Source organism: Barbus barbus (genome assembly GCF_936440315.1).
Source record: "Barbus barbus genome assembly, chromosome: 1".
Taxonomy (NCBI): domain Eukaryota; kingdom Metazoa; phylum Chordata; class Actinopteri; order Cypriniformes; family Cyprinidae; genus Barbus; species Barbus barbus.
Window position 1 is genome coordinate 42,239,458 of NC_136729.1, and position 21,400 is coordinate 42,260,857.

The 21,400-nt window shown below is 38.4% G+C and overlaps 2 protein-coding genes across 2 annotated transcripts in view; one reads left to right on the top strand and one right to left on the bottom strand.

Moving 5' to 3' along the window:
* Positions 1-1,523: 1,523 nt before the first annotated feature.
* On the bottom strand, positions 1,524-3,877 carry adma (adrenomedullin a). Its single transcript, XM_079422109.1, has 4 exons — positions 3,768-3,877; positions 3,157-3,260; positions 2,949-3,062; positions 1,524-2,756 (listed from the first exon to the last, which is right to left on the bottom strand). The coding sequence occupies exons 2-4, from the start codon at positions 3,246-3,248 to the stop codon at positions 2,447-2,449; spliced, it is 516 nt and encodes a 171-aa protein (XP_079278235.1). The 5' UTR covers positions 3,249-3,260; positions 3,768-3,877; the 3' UTR covers positions 1,524-2,446.
* A 2,104-nt stretch (positions 3,878-5,981) lies between these two features.
* Positions 5,982-21,400, top strand: part of LOC306873989 (myotubularin-related protein 13-like) — a 131,046-nt gene continuing 115,627 nt past the window's right edge. The window contains 2 exon segments of the mRNA XM_079423630.1: positions 5,982-6,137; positions 20,245-20,330. Of these exon segments, the coding sequence (XP_079279756.1) occupies positions 6,083-6,137; positions 20,245-20,330 (141 nt within the window). The 5' untranslated portion in view covers positions 5,982-6,082.

A 21,400-nucleotide genomic window follows, 5' to 3' on the forward strand; every position in this document is an offset into this window, starting at 1 on the left:
AATTTAATACAAGGTACACCAAATTTGACTTGAAACAGTTTGAGTCACATACCCCCGGTTACATAGACAAGGCTTAAACCTAGTCCCAGACTAAAATGTAAGACGCTTGTGTTCAAGTCTGAGCTGTTTCAACTGAAAGAAACTTAAAATATATCAGTGCCTTTGTATTGTCTCATGATGGACACCGTAATGTGTTTTTCTAAGGCACGTTTATAAAATTCACTTTAATGTCCTAATTGAACTATGGCCTAATCCTGGTTTAGTCTAAACCCTGTCTGTGAAACCGGGCATAAATAAGTAAAAAAAATTAAATCTAATCTGAGTCGTAGGCCCTGAAGTATAAATGAGTTGTGTTGATTGCTGGTCCATATTCACTGTCAGGAGTGAAGATTTATGAGATGTCAATGAATGAGGCATTTCCAGAACACATTTGGAAATTCTTGGCAAAATAATGATATCTCCAATAATTGTTGCCACAAGATGGAGCCATAGCATTACAATACGATAAGAGGAGGGTGCTTGACTTGAATGAATACATTATTTTTAGCTGCAAGGTGCAAATTTTGGTTAGAGTGTCTGACCACTGTGAAAAATGCTTAATTCATTCCTTAATCAAATGCACATTCAAAAATACATGTATATGCTTTGGTTGGGGTTTCAGATATTTCACATTTCTCCATTAAAATTAGTTTAGGTGCCTATTTTTACCTGGTAGACTCTAGCAAGCAAAAATTGTGTTAGTCTGGTGAGGTAACATAGTAACGGTGCACTTTTCTTTCAGATAATCTGACGGAACATTGAGAAAACAGAAAAACCGTCACACTCTCTGTAAGTTTCTGTTGTGGATATTGTCTCTTAATTAATTTTCTGAATGTTTCCAGCCTTATTGTGTACTCTAAATAATTAAGCTTATTTGCCACTTAAATATGAAGAGCAAAGCAGCTTTGGAAGAAATAGTTTACTAATAGAAGGCGACAGCAGAAACATCTACCTTTTCATCCTGTATTCAATGGACAGTTCTTAAATGAAGATTTTCTGTGTTTCTGACGCTTGTGTTCATTTGTGATTAGCTTCATGTGGTGTTTTTATATTAGGTTTATATGAGAGCAGCAGTAAAAAGTGCATTTCGGAAGTTCCATCTCATTAGGACAGGAATGAAAATGATGTGTTTAAGTGGAATATCCTATGGAGCGCCTCTCACCTCTGCTCTACATCCCACAAACCCACCCCCTGCAGAGGTCCCATTAAACACAGTCCTGGCCCGTTCCCCCTTCAAATACAGAACTTTTGCATGAAGTCCCACTTTGTATGAAGTGAGTAGGTATGGAAAATGGAAAGAAGGAATGCACTTGGCACCCCATTTGCTAGGCACCCCAGGGTCTTTAACATGTAATAACCCAGACCAGGTGCTGATAATCTGTCTGTCCACTCGGCAATCCGGACGAGGAACAATAGAGAGACACTTTCCTTTTACTACCTTCACTTCCTGTGGAACAAACAGATGAGGTCCAGAAGACGCCAGCTTTAATTGTATGCAGGTTTTATTGAATGACAACGTTAATTCATTTCACACACAAACACACAAATAAAATAGATCCCATTTACAAATATATAATTGCATAAAAAGTGATCCTATACCACAGCTTGAGACATCATGACATAAATGTATAATAGATATAACGCTACCTTCAATGCCCTTATTTTTTCCCTGTACAAAAATAGCTCTATCTCTGTAAGTAGTATTAAGTAATATAAAACAATTAAATAGTAATATCTTTGACCATTTTTTTTCAAATATACATATACTTGCAATAAAAAATGAAATAGATTGCACATATCTTTATAATAACAACAACAATGTTCAAGTAAGTTAGAATACAATACTTGTGGACTGGCACAGACAGTTCACATAATCAAAAGCATTCATCCAGCTTACAGTGTCCAAAAATGTGATTCCAAATTAGAAACACCTTCATTGGCATTTTAAAAGTCTCTCTGTGTATTCCTCTCCAGATTCATGAATCTTTCCCCATTGAAAGACTTTCTGACACAGTCACTGGACAGGAACAGCTAAACTATGGGCTGTAATCCCACCGACTGGTTCGCCAGGAAGGCAGTCCATTTGTCCCAGGAGAGGAGGTTCTGCTTTTCCCTGAGGCCAGTCCACTTCAGTGCAACGATTATCTTGCTCATATTCAAGACACTTATTCAGTTTCTCCATCTGCGTCCCCACTCGTTTTCAACAGCTGCTGTTGTTTCTGCGCTTCTCTTTGCTGATTTCTCTTCCGAGGACAGCCTTCAGAAGGCAAGATTGCTCTTCCAGCCCCTGTGTTTGGAAAATAATGTGCTGGAGAACTCTTGGCAGGTGTCTGAGGCATTTCTTGAATTTCATAGCTAGCCGGCGAGCCTCTGTCTCCGCGTCCCCGAGCGCTCCCACCCCATGTGCTCACGTCCGTCTGAGCAGTGCTTCCAGCTTGTGCAGCCGCGATTGAGAGTTTGAGCTGCTCCACACCATCCGCAGCCTGCTGCCCTCCTGTCGCAGTGTCATTACTTTCTCTGGAACGGACCTTCGCCGCCGGCCGTACCCGAAGGGATTGATCTTGTCAGCGGGTGCATTCCCGATCTTCAGCTTGTTGTTGAGGTCATGGATACGGTGTGCCAGCACATGCACCGTGCAGGTGCCAAGCGAGCAGCCCGCTCTCCTGGACTGGTTGATGGAGTTCTTGGAGCGTTTTGTCCTTATGCTGATGTCAGTGCTGGAAAGGCAGACAAGAGAAGAGGACATTAATGCCTGCCTGGAGTTCCTGAGCAATTGCTTTTGGCTTGCAGCCTTAGTTTAACGTTCCTGGGCTGACAAGTTTGTACTCCAACTTCATCATGTGAAACCACACTTAACTTAGAGAAAACAATGACATAATTTACAGCTGCTAATGCTTGGTAATTCTTACCTGGAATGTGGCCTTAAGTTGTCTTTGACATCGTCCGGTCTGACAAATTGGCTGTTATCTAAAGTCCTTAGTGCAGCAAGGCTCAAATCCCTTTTTGATCTCTGCAGCCGGACACTAAGTATTAAGAAGAGAAAAGAGAGTGTTCGTTAGAAACTTTCCAACCAATTCCAAACATGACTAAAAGCCTGAAATCAAATCAGCAGCTTACCTTCTTTTCAGGTCATGTTTTGCACTGTCCACACCGGGTGCAACGGTTGCCAGCAGGCAGCAGCAGAAGATTGACTGCAGTATCAGTTGCATCGTGACTGAAATCTTGAAGGAAAAAGCAAATGAATCATATGTTAGATATCCACTTTGAAAGAAAGCAGCTGAAACCTCCAATCACCTGCATGCAACTCCCCTACTCTGTGCCAACCATGCTTTGCTCACACTTGCACAAGAGTCCAAAATCCAAGCTATTTACACTCATCATGCATTTATTTACAAAGTCAAGCTGAGGTCGCACTTTCTATGAATAAGTAAACTTGCAAAAATGCTTCAGGTCCCTGATAAGCAGTAAAAGGGACAATGATGCATAAAACAGTGGGTTTTACAAACAGGGTGTCCTTAACTCCATCAGTACCTAATTTAAAATAAAAAAAAGAATTCCCTTCAAATCAGATTAAGTTTTTGCCTAACAGACAGAAGCAAGTTCCCTGCCTCATAGATGCAAAACTGGGGCTCAGTTTCTTATATAACTACAGATAACCTGTGCAAATGAGCCTTGACCCTAAAAGAAAAGCTAACAGAAACACAAAAGCTTCTTTTAAAAATGCATACCTGTGTTGAAGTACTCTTGGGTTGGTTTCAGAAGTCTGTGTAGAAAATAATCCAGAGGTGTTTCACTTGCTCTTAGTGCTGTGGCAGCGGTGATACTCTGCTAATAGTCTGACTCTCCACAGCAGGCGTAAGTGCATTTATACTGCAGGGAGATGGGAGGGGCAAGTAACACGCTCTCTCATCCCAGCTCTTCATTTCTGTAGTTCAGGGTGGCCACCTCAGTTAGAGCATGAACGAGAATAAGAAAACGAAACTGGGGATATTGATGGGTTCTGAAATAACTTAATGGATTGTATCAGAGTTTCTGGGAATAATAAGCAACCGCCAATCTGGGGAAGTCTTTGAAAAATCCCAACGTTACAATGAATTTAGTTTCTTTTATTACTGCTCATGATTTTTTTAATCTGGATGTTGGCTGGGGGTACAACTGTTATCTGTGTGTCAGACAAAGACAAATCTTTAACTTCTTTGACATGAAATTAATATTCTGCATAAAAATGCACAAAAGTACAGTATATAATTTTTAACAAAAAATAAATAAAACTAGTATGAGAGATTTGTTATCGATATTGAAAGAAAATATAATGATTGTAACAGTGTTAGAAAGGGCTATTAAGCTTACATTGATTCAGCTAATATTGATAGTGTTTATTTTCTAATTGACAGTTGATCTATGACTACTAAAGTACCTTTGAGTTACACCTGTCAGATATTCTTATACTCTTTATTTCTGGATGTGTAAACACTGATAACGGTACATTGAATTTTTTTGACCTTCACCTAGTTTGTAAATGTTTTCCCCCTCACTTTAGACTAAATCAAATTAAATTCTTCCGTTAAAATATTTACTAAAATTCATTTCTATAAAAAAAGCCAACATGTATTTCACAAAAATGTAATTAGCTCATATTAATTACTGTGCAACCCTGGTTTATCCTTATATGGAAAATCAGAGATTGCACAACATTCACTCACGGACACCATCCAGTTGTTTGCCTCTCAGCCCATATATGGTAAATAATGTTTTCTAAATCAATATGGCATAGCCATCACAAGGGTTGTTGATATTTGAGGAAGTATGATGAGGGAACCCACATATGCAGGTGGGAAATAGGTCTACCTGTGTGTTATATGCTCAGGAATGCTACAGTTAACAACGAGTCACTGAACACCATGATAGCATGATGAGTTTTCATCTCTATGTTGGCAGTTTCATACTGCTGTTGGTTCGGAGTGATCATAAACAGACGAAAAATCTGAAATGTGAAACTAACAAAATGTTTGTTCACTAACAAAAATGATCATTATATTACCACGTACTACCTTGTTAAATACAATATTATATAAATATGGTAATCATTCAGTAACACTGTATATATCAAAGCATCATTCATATAATAAAGTATAATCACATGTATATCTAGCAGAGTTGTACATTTGTAAAGGTTATGCAGCATTATTATTATTATTTTGTACAGACAAGCTAAAGAACTATATATTCATATATTAATAGTTATTATTCAATAATAAATGTAACTAACTTGTAACTTTGAATGTTTTACCAAGATGAATAGGCACTTCATTTGGGATTTTGTTGTTTTTAATGAGAATAAAGACTATGAATCAACTATTTAATATGTTTATTTTAGTTTTTCAATGACTAATGGATGGTCAGTTACAAAAACACATGATTTGTGAGGGTCTGTTGTAACAAATATTCTGTGTTTGAACTTTTCTAGTGGATTATGGACTTTTTTCACTGTTATGAGCTAAGATGAACAATGCCATATTCAACAGTTAGTCTACATATGTCCTGATATACACTTTCTTGTATTCTGCATAAATGAGATTTCATAAGGTCCATGCGTTACCCATGCTAAGCTGGCTTTACTTGTTTACTAACTGGATGATATGTCTAAAGGATCTAGATTAGCTGGAATACATCTCTCTCACTTGAGAAAAAAACATGTAGTGGCCAACTGTGTTTATTATCATCACATATAGTAGGAAATGCTATTTTGAAACTTTTATATTTACATTTGAAACATTCTGAGGGGATCACGAATCTATTGACTAGTCATACTTTTGCATAGTCCACGGAAAGACTAACTAACTAAGTAAACAGTAATTAATTTGGCATTACATGCCATTATTCACGTCGAGGAAAATCCTTTCACTGTTTTATTATTATTATTAGGACCCACGCCCATGAACGGACCGCGCATGCGCACTGGCTCCCTCTGTGTCAAACATGGCTGTGCTTTTGAAGGAAAAATGCTGAATTGTGTTGCAGAATTTCGCCAAAAGAGGAAACCATGGCTAGACTGGCTGATTATTTCACAGTGGTGGGATACGACCCGGATAAGGCTGGTAAGTCGCGGTGTTTGTGAGTAGAGGAGTGTTGTGATTTATTTAGGCCGTTAGCAACAACTGTTACTGCAAGACTGCTGCTGCTGTGCTTCAAGAGATTAATATAAGGATTTCACTTGTTATTTTCGGTATCAAGAGGAAGTATGAGTCGGTTTTAGCAGGGGGTATCTCTGGTTGTTGCTGTTTGGGTTTATGAATTAAGTAGCTAGTACGCATTTGTCTAAATGGGAGGTTTAAAAGAAAGCTAGGGTGGATGTTATTGTTTCATATGCATGGACAGCACCGCTCAAGCGAGTGTTTTCACAATAGCATGCCGTATAATGTGTTTTTGTTTGATACACGAGTGTTTTAGCACCACTCACTGAGTAAATCTCAGCACACACCTCTTGTGTTTGTCGCGTGACTCATACGCGTTACACGCATTGATCTGTAAATGGCGATTTAAGCATTGATTTCCACATTTAGCCGTGAGGCTCGGGTCTGTAGAGAGGGATCCGGTGCTCTCTGTATGTGTGTGCGCTTTCATACGGATCTGCCGGAGAGCTCTTCCTGTGTTGTGGAAAGCGGATGCAGAGGAAACAGGACTTTACGTGTATCTTGAGCTGTGCGTAATCCTGTGGAGTCTCCACGCTGCTCTCATGAGCGTGTTTACATGCCGAAGGATGCAGCAGGTCATCTCAAAAGCGCACGTCTGCACACAAAACCATGCTGTTCAGTATCCCCTACACTCATTTAACTATTAACCTGTTTACTATTAAACTATTAAAATCTTGTGGTGAGGGAAATCAATTCTTGCACATCTTTCCATTCAACAAAGAAATTGAAAAACATTTTTTTTTAACCCTATACTTGTATGATATTTGATACATCAATTTATATGGCATGCAAAATGTCAACATGATCAAAACTTTACTGGAAAACCGGTTTTACTTATTCTACTCCCTCTAATGGGTTCATACCTTTTAGCAAGTAAAAATAACTTCATTCTAAAAAGCTGTGAAAAAATTAGCTGTGAAATATTTCATGATTTTTATAAAGTAAACTAACTTTTATGTTGTAAGTATGTCATGATGAACACCTGAAGTAACTGAAGTGATTATGAAGTTTTAATATGGTCCACCAGGCTTTTAAGGAACAATTGTTTGTCCGTCTCTCTTTTCATTGAATTAAATAGTTTGCCCTCCACATTCAAAACCACAAAGCTTTGATCATAAACCATTTAAATATCTTACTAATACTTACTAATTATATGCCATTTGTGTAAGTTGTGAGATCTAATTGATTTACAGTACAAGCTATCATAATTTTGTCTTACTTTATGGACATATAAGTCATGCACCAAACTGTATTTTTCTCAAGTTTGGGCCTCTGAATAAAAGAGATGTTTTGTTTCCCCCTCATTGAGACAGAACGATCTTGCATTTATCTCACATCTCCATCAGTGGGAGGTGGAGGAGCTGACTAACTAAATTCTGGTGCACATTGTTTTCCCTTGCCTTTATGCGATTGTACGGTGTTGCATAAAAACAGAGACAGACTTTGCAACATCAACGTTGTTTTGTGTCAGACTCTAGTACACTGTAGCTGAGACTGTGGACGTGATTGACTGCATTTGTTTTTGGAGTTAAGTGACTGTGCAAAAAAGGTCATGGACTGCTCATACTGTGTTTCAGTAGGAGCAAACACTAATGAGGTATTTTTTCAGTGTACACATAGACATGCTATTATCCAAAATATTACCAGAACCCTTCTCTCTCAGAGACTCAGAAACACTACAATAACTTGAAATCGAAAGCTGTCATATTACTGATGCTTTCTATCCAGAGTGACAAAAGGTTAAAGGGTTACTCCACCCCAAAATGAAAATTTTGTCATTAATCACTTACCCCCATGTCGTTCAAAACCCGTAAAAGCTTCGTTCGTCTTCGGAACACAATTTAAGATATTTTGGATGAAAACTGTGATTGACAACATTTTCATTTTAGGGCGGAGTAACCCTTTAAGAAGTTGCTCTCATGGTTTGTTTAAAGCCACAGAGGAACAATTGAGTAGTTTCATTCCCACTCTTGAGGTTTTTACACTTTGAGAGCGGTTCACATTCATTTTAGATTATATATGGTCCAAACAGACTCTAAGGTGAACTGAACCCTTTTAAAAAGACTTAAGTGTTCAGCACAAATGAAGGCTTGAGGATCCATGCTGGAGCACCTTGCAAACTTGCATGCTAGCTATGATGATAAATTACTACAGGAAATTGTGTTATGTATGTAGTTCATATAGCCAACTTTCAAAACTATGATGCATCTACATTCTGACAGACGAAAATATTTTGTAGAAACGCAATCATTGTTTCAAATTCTCACATTTAGGCTAGTTAGTGCTTCTCCGATGGCACATTTGGACTGTGTTAGTGTCTATTTTATGCACACAATGTGGATAAACTATATAGTTTACAACGGACTAAACATGTCAGCTGTGTAGAGCTGGGTTGACAATGTTGTTTTCCTGCTTTAATTTCAGTTTTGGTAAAAAAAAATAAAAAATTACTTTGTTGTATCACTAATGGAAACATCCTTATTAGTCCACTTAAATCTAAGTTTTTTTTTTTGTTTGTTTAGTTTTTTCAGTCCATGACTCAAAACAGCCCATACCCATAAATGCTTTAATTGTGAGCTGAACTCCAGCCTGTGTCTTCTCTGAATAGACAACTGTTTATGTTTTGAAGGAGTCTTGGTGATGTTGCAGTGTCTTTCTTAGCAATGATAAGCGTCCATAGAGTTCAAATGAGTGAGGCCTTTCTTCCAGTAGCTCACTGAGGGCATCAGATAAGCTGGCTTTCCTCCAGGCTTCGGTCTTTAAGGGCTGCTCTAGCTGAATCATCTCTGTCACTCGTGGCATATGAATAGGTGAGCAGTGTCCCATGTTTCGGCTCATTCAGATATCCAGTGCATAAATGGCTGTGTTGTGCTGAGGAACTCGGTGTTCCTGACGTCTGTTGGGGATAGCGTGAATTCACACATCATCCTCACTGGAACAGCTGGAATTTTTATCCCCTTTAGATCAAGATGATAAACTCATATTCCTAATTTAGAAGAACTGCTCAGAGATGCCTTTCTCATGTTATTGAAGTAAATAATGATATCAGCTGTTGCAAATTATTCGTATGTCTTTCTGACATATCCACAGATGTGTATTAATGTAAAATATGATTTTTGTTCTGTGTCCATTGAAATTGGCAGCGGGACAAGTTAAAAATCTTCCAGACAGCAGAGAGTCTTGATTTTTTTTCAAATACTTAACGTGGTTTTATAATGATAATTCACCCCAAAATAAAAAAAATCCTGTCACCGTTTACTCACTCTCACATTGTTTCGAACCTATGACTTTCTGTTGACAAAAACATGTTCAAATATCTTCTTTAGTGTTCCACAGTAGAAGCCCAAGACCGTGGTTCCACGTGTTTGAGTCAAGTTAATTGTACATGTATAATTATAGTTGAGTTTACTCAGTTTGCCTTAGTTCATCCTAAATTAAATATTTGAGTAAAATCACTTTCCATGCAAGTTCAGCCAAAGTGTTAGAAAAACATACTAGCAAGTTCAATTTTCTTTACATATATGATATTAGATATTGGTAGTCTAAAGATGGCTCTGTTTATATCCCTAGCATCCCATTGGAGTTGCTTTTATAGCAGGTCCTCAAGCCAAGCACATGCGCCACACTTCATCACCACAATGCAACTTGCCCATAGACACCAACATAACAAAGTCTTTTAAAATACAGTACCAACATAATTGAACAATGGACATGGACAAGTCTATTTCTCACTTACTTGCTTAAAAAATGCATGAAATGTTATTTTAACATTTTCTCTCCCCATAGCCAGCCCTGTGAAAAGCATGATGGGAAGTATAAAATCTATTTTGAGCTACTTGATTGAAACATGTTCTTTCAAAATGAAAACATTGAGTTAAACCAGAAAGTAACCATTTCAGGTCAGTTTAACATGATGCAATCCAAACAGCATCCACAATGGGTGATCAATTTATTGGCTATATATTATGCTGCTGTATAAAGGACAAAAAATAGTCATTGGCAAAGAAAAACCTTTTGGTGCATCATCATAAATTGAGTGGTATCTTGCAGATTTTTTGTATTTATTGAACCTGCATGCTAAAAACTGAATTACATAATGTAAGTAAAACCTGGTGTGGGACACTAAATATATCATGAACAAAACAGGGTGTTTTTAAGCATTTCCATGTGCAGATGTTTGTGTGATCTCTCGTTATACACGACAGATGTGAACCATTGGGAATAGAGGCATGTGGTATGGACCTTAATGTTGGAGATTTCTTCAGTTTCTGATGAGCTGGTCCATGGATTGGAGCCTTGCAACAATTAGCTGTTGGTGTTAGTGGATGAGCAATGCTTTCTTGGCTTTTTCAGTCAGTTTATTTTAATGAATGTCTAAAGATTAGTCTTTTTAAGAAGTAGGCTGCTTTCCAAAATGGTCCACACGAATATGACTGCACATTAGCAAGATTCTGACTCATGTTCAGTTTCACTTTCTAAATGTTTAGTTTTGTCTTTTGTTTAAAACTTTTTAGTTTAATATTCTATAAATATACAAAATTAAGTATTGGCATAATTTCTGTAGGCATACAGTACAGTGAAAACCCTGTTTAGACATGTTAGCTAAGAAAATTGAGACCCACCCCCTACAAACGTTTGTTTTACTGCTGTTCAGTATGTCACAATATTTATATGTATTTGCTCTGAAATGGCATAAAAAGGTGCAAAACAGCAAGTCATCATTTAGTGAGTAAATGGCCAGATTTAAATCACTTTAATTCAGATGTAAATGCTTTACATTGTTTATATTTTTACTAAAACTTAACATATGACAAATTCTGCATGAGGACATTGATGATGCACTTGCAAATGAATCAATGGCCCTTTTCACTCACAGACTTTACTGGTAAATTACCGTAAAGCGATCATGTGTGAACAGGCCCTTTTTAAAAATACCTGTAAATTTGTTCTGGCAATTTACCAGTGAGAGAAGTTTTAACACAACCAGTAAATTGCCGGAATCATGCTTACTGTGTGTGAACGCAAAATGAAGATTACCAGTATGAGCATGTACAAGTTTAGAAAAAGTGACGTAAGACGTCTACTCTGGGCCTATCCAGCCGCTGGAATTCAAAATTCAATGGTTCTGGGCCAATCATTACATTCTGACGTCGATGATGCATTTACTCCACGCTGTGTAGTTCAGTTTGTAGTCGTGTAATGCAATGTCAATGTCTATGGGCCAATATCTCTGCATGAGTGTGAACGTTTGACATGAAAATGAGAACATCAACAAAAACACTGATAGTGTATACCCCTCCATGTTTAAAAAAACAACACCGGGAGGTGCAGCTGTTAAGAGGTCATTTCTGATTAATGATGTCACAGAATTGTATTTTGAAATGGATGTGTGAATGGTGCTTTACTGGAAAAAAGACGGAACGCCGTTGCATGTTTACTGGTATTACTGTGTGAAAGGGGCTATTGAGTCAGTGTTTTGATTCAACTGGATTTATTTATTCATTTTATGTTCTAAGATCTATATTGTATTTTCCATTGCTCACCGAATCGAAATCTGTGTTTGGAGAATTATGTTTTCATGGTTGGCTGTTTGTCATTAAAATTTTATCCATAGCATCGTCCAGTTGGGACACTCCTCATTTTTATGTCTGTTTTGGTATCTGCTTCCTGCTTTGATTTCCTTTTAAACGAAAGAGTCAATTCCTGGCAAAATCACAAATACGTGCAAAGTCTATGCTAACATTACTAGCGTAAATGAGTGTCTTGTGGTTAGAGATGACACTTCTGATGTACAGAGGAAATGTTTTGCTGCCACTGGACAGTGGAAAACCCAATTGGCAGACCATATACATCTTTGAAGTTTATTATGACCGATCTCATTTTAACACCTCTAATAATGTTTTATGGATAATAGGATGTTGATTTCAGGACTGATTGTTTCATGGAAAGATAAGGTGGTTATATCAACTGGAATTGTGTCACGGAAGTGACACTTTGTTTTGGTCTCTTCAACTAGGCTGTTTTGCAATAGAGATTGCAGTTTTGACCTAGATCGTTCGGATTCTCCATTAAGATGTTTATTAGAACAGATGAAATGTGCTTGATAGAAAAAATTAACGCAGGTGTCTTCAAAGTTCTTTGAAAATTGAAAAAATTGAATTTGTCAAATGATTCGTTTGCCTCATTGGTTCTCACTGAAGCTGGTGAAAGGTTACACTGATAAACTGTTGATGAACTTGGACAGATCACTTTCAGTTGATAAGTGATAGTTTGGATTGGATGACCTCTACCCCAACTCTCTGACATTGTTAACCGTGTTTCATTCAATGCAGTTTTGTTTAACCAATTGTAATAAGAAGTCACAATACGGTCATCAACAAGAGCTTGAGGATCTTTGATGCTGAACTGCTTTGCACCTTTGTTCAGAGCAACCGGTGGTGTGGTTGACTTCAGACAGCCAAAATAAATTACACGTGTCATTTTGCTATTTGTTGTAATTGTTTCTGGCGCATCAACCCTTTGGAAAACCCTATGAGTTACATTTTGCTCAGGACATTTATTTTTCAGTTATGCAGCTGCTCTGGTCTACTGGCGCGCTTCCTGGAATCTGGATGTTTTGACATTACAAGTTTGCTAATCTTTCATACCATTTACCATGCAAATGATAGCATATTCCTTTGCATATCTTGTTTTTTGAACAGCACTGTGAAGGCCGATTGTGGGATGGCTCTGGGATTTCTGGAAAAACACTCACTTGTTTTGTGAAGCAAAATATTTGCTTTACATAACTGATATAGTGCAGAACTGGGGCATCAGAATTTTTCCAAAGCCCAGCACAGATGGGATGTGTTTCGTCTCCCCTGCTCACCTGTGTGATGAGCCAGTTCAGGTTAGATATTAGCTTGGTGGTGACGCAAAGAGAAGCCAGCTCCCTACTTTTCAGCCATCTGTACTGTCTGATCTAGATCAGAATGCCTGAAGATGGATTAAAATTTTCCAGTCAATAAGTAACGTAGCAATAAATCAGGAGTTTTGATAATGCAAATGTCTTTGGATTGTTTTTTTTTTACTTGTGCTAACCCTTAACCCAAAGTGTGCCGTATAACTCCACAAAAAAAGCAAGGTTTTGAGGTGAGGTGTGCCTTTTTTTCTCTGGGTGGATGAAAAAAAAGAGCCAAAATATCATAGAATTGCATTGTTGGAGGGACCCTGGTGGTTTTCCTTTCTGGTATGCGAGTGCAACTGGGAAACTGGGAAACAAATGCCATATACAGTATATAAGGGATACTGCATGACTAGCTGTGAATTAATCATTTTAATGCACGACATGGAGGCCAAGAAGTGCCTCCGCTAAGTGCATTTAAAATGGTTTAATGCACAGCTAGCCATGCATTATCCCACTTATACCATGGTCATTTGTCAGCATTGACAAGTTAAAGCTGTTAATGATGGTTGCAGGCAACACAATATTTGACCGGAAGGGTAAAAATGATGGTTATTTTCGTCAGTTACTGCTCGTTAGCGCTAGCATTCTGCCCGCTTCAAATCAGACACAGAGATGAAAGTAAGATGACATTTATTTGAATTATAGCATTTATTATTGATCGATCAATCGAGAGCGAGAGTGGAGTTGTGTGAGTCTGCATCTGCGCGGCTCTCTAAACAAGCTGTACTTCAAAAACAAATTTTACTACCTTGTTGCTGAGGAATATAATGTAGCGATCTATTATCTAGGCTATTTTATTAATAAAAGTCGCAGGGCATGCTTAGATATGTAAAAATATATAAAATATATTTATAAATAATTTGTATTACTGCAGAGGCCGGTAAATCCAGGGGTGGAGGTGTGTGTTTCATGATTAACAAGAAATGGTGTGATCCCAGGAATATCTCCATTCTATCGCGTTCCTGCTCGCCTCATCTGGAACATCTTTCCATTATTTGCCGCCCATTTTATCTGCCCCGGGAGTTTTCATCGATCATTGTTACTGCTGTGCACATTCCACCACAGACGGACACCGGCTTGGCTTTGACTAAACCTCACGATGTGCTCAGCTACATTAACAAACATCCTGACGCTGCCTTTATCATCGTGGGGGACTTTAATAAAGCTAACCTCAGACGGGTCATGCCAAACTTTCACCAACATGTATCCTGTCCAACTAGAGGACCAAATACACTGGATCATTGCTACACTCAGTTCAAGAATGCCTACAAAGCCCGCTCACTTCCGTCTTTTGGCATGCCGCCAAAATCGGACCATGCCGCCATTTTCCTCACACCGGAATACAAACAAAGGCTTGTTCAGGATCCTCCGATGCAGAGAGTAGTGACGCGCTGGTCCTCCCACTCAGAGGCTATGCTGCAGGCGGTTCTTGATGACGTCGACTGGGACATGTTCTGGGCGAGTTCTTCTGACGTCAGCGAGTTCACGGAGTTAGCATTAAGCTTTGTAAACACGCTAACCGAGCAAGCTACAGAAACGATAACGATAAGGACATTCTCCAACCAGAAACCGTGGGTGGACAGATCAATCTGTGCTGCGGTTAACACACGCACTGCCGCTTACAACGAGGCTCTTCTGACCGGTACAAAGCATCGTGCTATGCTCTCCGACGCGCAGTAAGAGCCGCCAAACACCGATACAGAGAGAGAATTGAGTCTCATTTCCAGCTCAATGACTCTCGACGGATGTGGCAGGGACTGAGGACCATCTGTGCCTTCGGAAACTAATCCTCCGCGGAGGTGATAGCAGATCCGTTGCTGGCCGACGAGTTAAACATCTTCTTCGGCCGCTTCGATTGCAACGGCGGCAGCGCGTCTCTGCCGTCCAGCGCGTCAGGAAGCAGCAGGCAGAGCAGCGATGATCCTGTAATCACCGTGTCGGAGGATGAGCTTCGAAGGGCGCTAAAGAAAGTGAACGTCAGGAAAGCAGCCGGACCTGATGGGATAACCGGCCGTGTTCTGAGGTCCTGCGCTGATCAGCTCGCTGGTTTGTTCACTTCCATCTTTAATGAGTCCCTTGCTACATCCGTGGTTCCCACCTCATTTATAAAATCCGTCATAATCCCTGTGCCTAAGAACAATAAACCCTCTTGCCTGAATGACTATCGCCCAGTTGCCCTCACATCTATAGTCATGAAGGTTTTTGAGAGACTTGTAAAGAGCCACATTTGCTCCTCCATACCTGATACTTTGGACCCTCTTCAGTTTGCCTATAGTCCAAACAGATCTACGGACGATGCCATCTCTCACGTCCTCCACTCTTCCCTCACACACTTGGACAGCAACAATAGGAATTATGTAAGGCTGCTATTCATTGACTATAGCTCAACTTTCAACACTATAGTCCCCATCAAGCTGGCTTCTAAACTCACTGACCTCGGCCTAAACGCCTCACTCTGTGACTGGATTCAAGACTTCCTCACTGGCAGACCTCAAGTGGTCAAAGTTGGCCAGTTCACCTCAAACTCCATCACTATGAACATAGGAGCCCCACAGGGCTGTGTCCTGAGTCCCCTGCTCTACTCTCTCTACACGCATGACTGCGTGTCCTCTCACTGCTCCACATCTATTGTCAAATTCGCTGATGATACTGTGGTTCTGGGCCTCATTTCCAACAATGATGAGACCGCATACTCGGATGAGGTAGAGAGACTCACATCTTGGTGCCAGGACAACTGTCTCTCTCTGAATGTGAGCAAAACTAAAGAGCTGATCATGGACTTTAGGAAGCGACAGCAGCGGCCCTACACTTCTCTTATGATCAGTGGGACCCCTGTGGAGAGGGTGAGTAGCTTCAAGTACCTTGGTGTAAACATCTCCAAGAACCTGACTTGGACTACACACAGGTTAAGAAAGCCAGGCAAAGACTGTACCATCTGCGACAGCTGAGGAAATTCAGGGTCTCACCAGCAATCCTGAAAACTTTCTATTCAGGGACCATAGAAAGTGTATTGACTCAGTGCATCTCAGTGTGGTATGGAAACAGCTCCAATCAGGACTGCAAAGCACTACAGAGAGTTGTGCGCTTAGCTGAGCGCATCTCAGGGTCTGCTCTCCCATCTCTGCAGGACATCTACCTCAAACGCTGCAAAAATAGAGCTGTCAAAATCATCAAGGACTCAAATCACCCTGGTAACTATCTATTCACTTTGCTTCCATCTGGTAAGCGTTTCCGTAGCCTGATGGCAAAAACTGAGATACTTAGCAGGAGCTTCTTTCCCCAGGCCATCAGGCTCCTAAACTCTAACTCTGTGTCATAACATCACTTGACTCCATGTAAATATCACTATATCAATAAGCTATTCATATTTTTTTCTACCTCCTATTGCTGCTATTTAAATACCCTGTACAACTTTTTTGCACATTCTTTTGCAGATTCCTGTTATATTACTATTTATGTCAACAACATACTGACCTGCACATTTATATTTATATTTGTTTATCTTTTATTTTATTCTTTTTTTATTTTTTTCTACTTTTCTTTTTCTTAATATTTGTATTATATACAATTGCATTGTCCTTGGAGCAGACCTGACTTACATTTCACTGCTGGTTATACTCTATAGTTGTGGATGTGACGAATAAAAATCTTGAATCTTGATTATTTATTATTATTATTTTTTTACTTTTCTCAAATATAGTATGTAAAGCACTAGATACTCAGTCATAAAAATAATACCACATCGGGTTTATCGGCAATAATTATTGGCTGACTGTACATTATACTGTTTGTAACAAAACTGCTTACCAAATACATTCTAAATTATTACAAGTCATATGCGACCTGAAACTTGCACTGTGTAGTAGGTGCTGCCAGGGACAGAGGTCAAATATACAGTTTAGGCTAACTTGGGTAACATTATTACTCAAGTATTTGACAACAGAATAACATAATTGACCAATCAGAATGAAGTTTTCTGATAAGCAAAGAATTAATACTAAATAAAACAGCTATATATTGCAAAGCCTTGTCTGCTTTCCCTCAGCAACAGCTAGCAGCCGCCGTCTAGAACACCCTAGCAATAACATAACATCATGCTAAAAATTGCTACAAATGATGTTGAAACTACATAGCATTGCCCTTGCAACCATCTACAGCACCTCGGCATTGTGACGGCATGTGTTGCATGTTCAGGCACCACTCAGGTTTTGTTCAGAAAAATGTAAAATATGATTGAGTACATTAAATTGTTTGTGTAAATGTCAGATTCCAATTTTGGATACTGAATCATTGTTTTGTCTTTCCTCCAACGCGAAGTAGAACCACACCTCACGACAAGATGTGTTCTTCTCTGCTGTAGGTGTTTTGTAGGTTCTCTGCTGCTGTGATGTGTTTTCAGGTCATAGTTCAGATACGCACATGTCAGGACCAGATTTTACTCCATTAGCTGAGTTTGATGTTTGTGTCATGACTGTTGCTTAAGACTTCAGTTGTTTGAAATGTTCTTTAAACAAGTTTACAACATGAGATATGGAGTGGAAAATACAGTTTGACAGTGTTTCTCACAGGATGTTTTTGAGAGTGGACACAGCAGTTACGTTTAATGTTAATGTCATGTGGTGATGAGCGGTTAGGGAAATATGAACTAATTAGAGTAAAATGTTCTGGAATGTGAGGATTTCTCAAGTGCTGATTGGCTGAAAGCTGGCAGCTCAGAGATTGATAGCTTCTCGATGCCGGTAAACACTGACAGCGCAAGATCAAAGCTACTGTTCTGCCCTATGGATACATAGTGGACTTCACAGGGGTATTCAGTAAGATTCAAATCATATTGAGTGAGTAGGGTTGCAAAAATGTGGAAAATGTCCAGTAAATTTTGGAATATTCCAGAGATTTTTGGAAAGCTTCCAGAAATTTACCGGAACTTTTCCACCCCTTTGCAACCCTAAGAGTGAGTACATGATAATACACAAAGCTTGGGTAACAAACATGAAAAGGAGTCGAGAAACCAGCATTTTATTCTGATTAATTCAACCTCAAGTGATTGCTAGGCTGTTGTGTGCAAATATAAAATACACAAGATGTAAGCCAATTTTCATTATTGTGTCTATGAATTACAAACAGTTAAAGGGATAGTTCACCCAAAACAGAACATTATATCATCATTTACTCGCCCTCATGTCGTTTCAAATAACTTTGTTTTCTCTGTGGAAAAGGGATTTAAAAACATTGGACGCCTTTGACTTTCATTGGATGGAAAAGACATTTTTCAAATAGTTTTCAGTATCTTCACTTGCGTAGATATAAAAAAGTCATACAGGTTTGGAGTAACATAATAAATGATGACAGAAGGTATATGTAATTTACATTTTTTTTTCTTTAAATTTAGGTGATCTGAATTGGTCACACTTTATTTTAAGGTCCAATTCTCGCTATTAACAAATCATGACTTTTGCCTCAGTATACTCCTAATTGCTGCTTATTAATACTTAGTAAGGTAGTTGTTAAATTTAGGCATTGGGTAGGATTAGTGATTAGTGGTCATGCAGAATATGTGCTTTATAAATACTAATAAACAGCCAATATAATAATAATAGGCATGCTAATAAGCAACTAGTGAGAGTTGGTCCCTATAATAAAATGTTACCTTAATTTTTAGATAAATATGCTTAGGTTTATTATAGTCATGTTATATTCATAAATGTGTATGAAGGTTGTGTTTGATGACATTGATTCCTAGTGTAATACTCTGCAGAGACACTGCGAATCAAAACAGCTCGTATCTTTCTGCACAGTCCACATAAACCCATGAGAGGTGCTTAGTGTGTTTAGTGTAGCTCAAGCCCATGTTTTGACTTTTAAAGCTATGATTTTATCTACATGCAGGTTGACTGTCAGCACTACTGTTTTCAAAGCAAAAAGCGACGCGTCTCTGTCAAATAAATATATGATTGTATCAATGAGAAGATTTTATTTTTATTTTTTAAACCGTTTACGCAAAAGTGATGATTTACTAACCCTTATTGGACCCCACTGACTATCGCTGTATACATAAAAAACACTGAGATGTTTTCCAAAATATCTTTTGCGTTTCACAGAACGAAATTCATACATGTTTGGAACGGAATGAGGGCGAGTAACTGATGACAGAATTTTCATTTTTGGGTGAACTATCCATTTAATGTCATTTCACATTAGGATTCAATATTTCTTCTATACACACATTTGCACATCTTGGCAAACATTTTACCAAACAGTCAAAATGTATTTTCTTTAATTTTAACAGCCCATTTCCAAGAGCAATATCTTTATGAAGTTGTCTGTCATCTGATTAGTCATTTACTCCAAAAATGTGACAATCCAGCAATATCTGGCCTGTTTTGTCTATCTGTAATAACAATGTCAATGGTCTTTCCAAACTCACATTATGATAAACTGTAAAGATCTCCAACGTCCCCTGACCCAGTATATACTCTAGGTTCCAATTCCCTGTTCCAGATTTTATCAAAAACACAGGCTGTGATGCATTCCCTAGATAAGCAAATGAAGAATGATATCTACTTACTTCATTTTTCTGAGTATTTGATAATGTCTTAACTCCACATCTGTGTTAAGATATGAAGCCTTAAATGTGCTGTTAAAGACCCAGTCATTTTGACCTCTTAGAGACTATTCCATTAAAATGTGCTGCATTCTCTAGTTTTGGTTGTCTGCCAGGGGTATTTGTGTTCATAAGGACTGGTATTGTCACATTACAATGTTTACACTAGTAAACGCTAATTGACGGACCCTCTTGGCCCTGTGCATACAATGCTTTCTTTGTCATCAAAAACAAAATGGGCCAGGAAAGATGGTTTTGGATGCCAAAAAGACCAGAAGTAATGCATGAGGAGTAATTGTGCCAGTTAGGAAACCTGGAATTGCGATCACGTTTAACTATTTTTTTATCTTCAGGATTGTCCTGATATGCCCTATGCTATTTTGAAAATGTAATAAAAAAAAACAGTGCTGAAATTGCACATTTCAGTTAATGCTCCGTCTTTTTTTTTTCTATATAAATTTTAGGATCTGGTGAAGGATGTGGCAAGATCATTCAGCGCTTCCCCAAAAAGGACTGGGATGGCACGGCATTTCCCCAGGGTGTGGAGATGGTAAGCAGTCGTTTTTGTTCTGTTTCTTGAAAACAGAAACCCAAAAGTAGACCCAAGTCATTTATTCATAAACAGCTGCCTTCAGGAAGTAGCTGAATGAAAAAAAAACTGTATATATTCTACGTCTTTGTTTTTCCCAGTTGTTGTCTGTGATGGATTTTCAGTTTTTGCCATTGGTCAGCTGTGCCCACTTGATTTATACAATCATTCTAAATAGAATAAATGTGACATTGCTGAAGGATATGAATTTGTTTTTTGTTTTCCTCAAAGTTCCTGAAATATGTGAATGAATGCATCTACCCACATCCTCGGAAACTCATGTGGTTCTGATATCAGCCTTTCCTTTTGTCAACAAATGCATAATCATTGTTTACTTAAAGGTTTATCCCAGTCGCCTCCATTTGCTCTAATTGGAGAATTCCAATCCCATGTCCTGTCCATTTCTTAAATGGCGTGCAGAAATGCTTTTCTGTGCTTCTGTCCGATCTATCGCTCTACACAATATGGCCCAATTAACAGGCACAAATCAACTTAACTCTGGACCAAATATTTGCTTATCTGAGCTGAAGAAGAACATGTTGCACATCTCCCTAGTGGCAGTTGTCCTGGTTCTTGAGTTAAGAATATACAAATATCCAGCTTAAACTGTTGGGCTGTAGCCTGGTTGACTGTTTATTTACTTGTTTATCTAGGCGTTATGTGTAAATCTTGACCCTTGCATGAAATCGTAGGGCTAAAGATCCAACTCTAATATAAAATACACATTTTCTGATGAGCTTGCTTTAAATTTCTGAATAAAGATTAATTTTGATATATTTAAATTGAGACACTGATGTCTCAAAAAGGTGATGTAGCTGTCCTCATAATGAAGAAGAGCAATTAGATTCTTGAAAAGTAGTGTGACCAAAATCTTTCATTATTATTTAAAAAAAAATATATATAAAAAAAGTAATGTGGTGCAACCAATGTGTAAAAACATGCAGGAATAATGTGATATAATACAGAGAACCCCTGAAGAATCTCAAGACTGTGTGTAAAGTTCAGTAAGTGGTTGTAAAATGGTTGTAAAT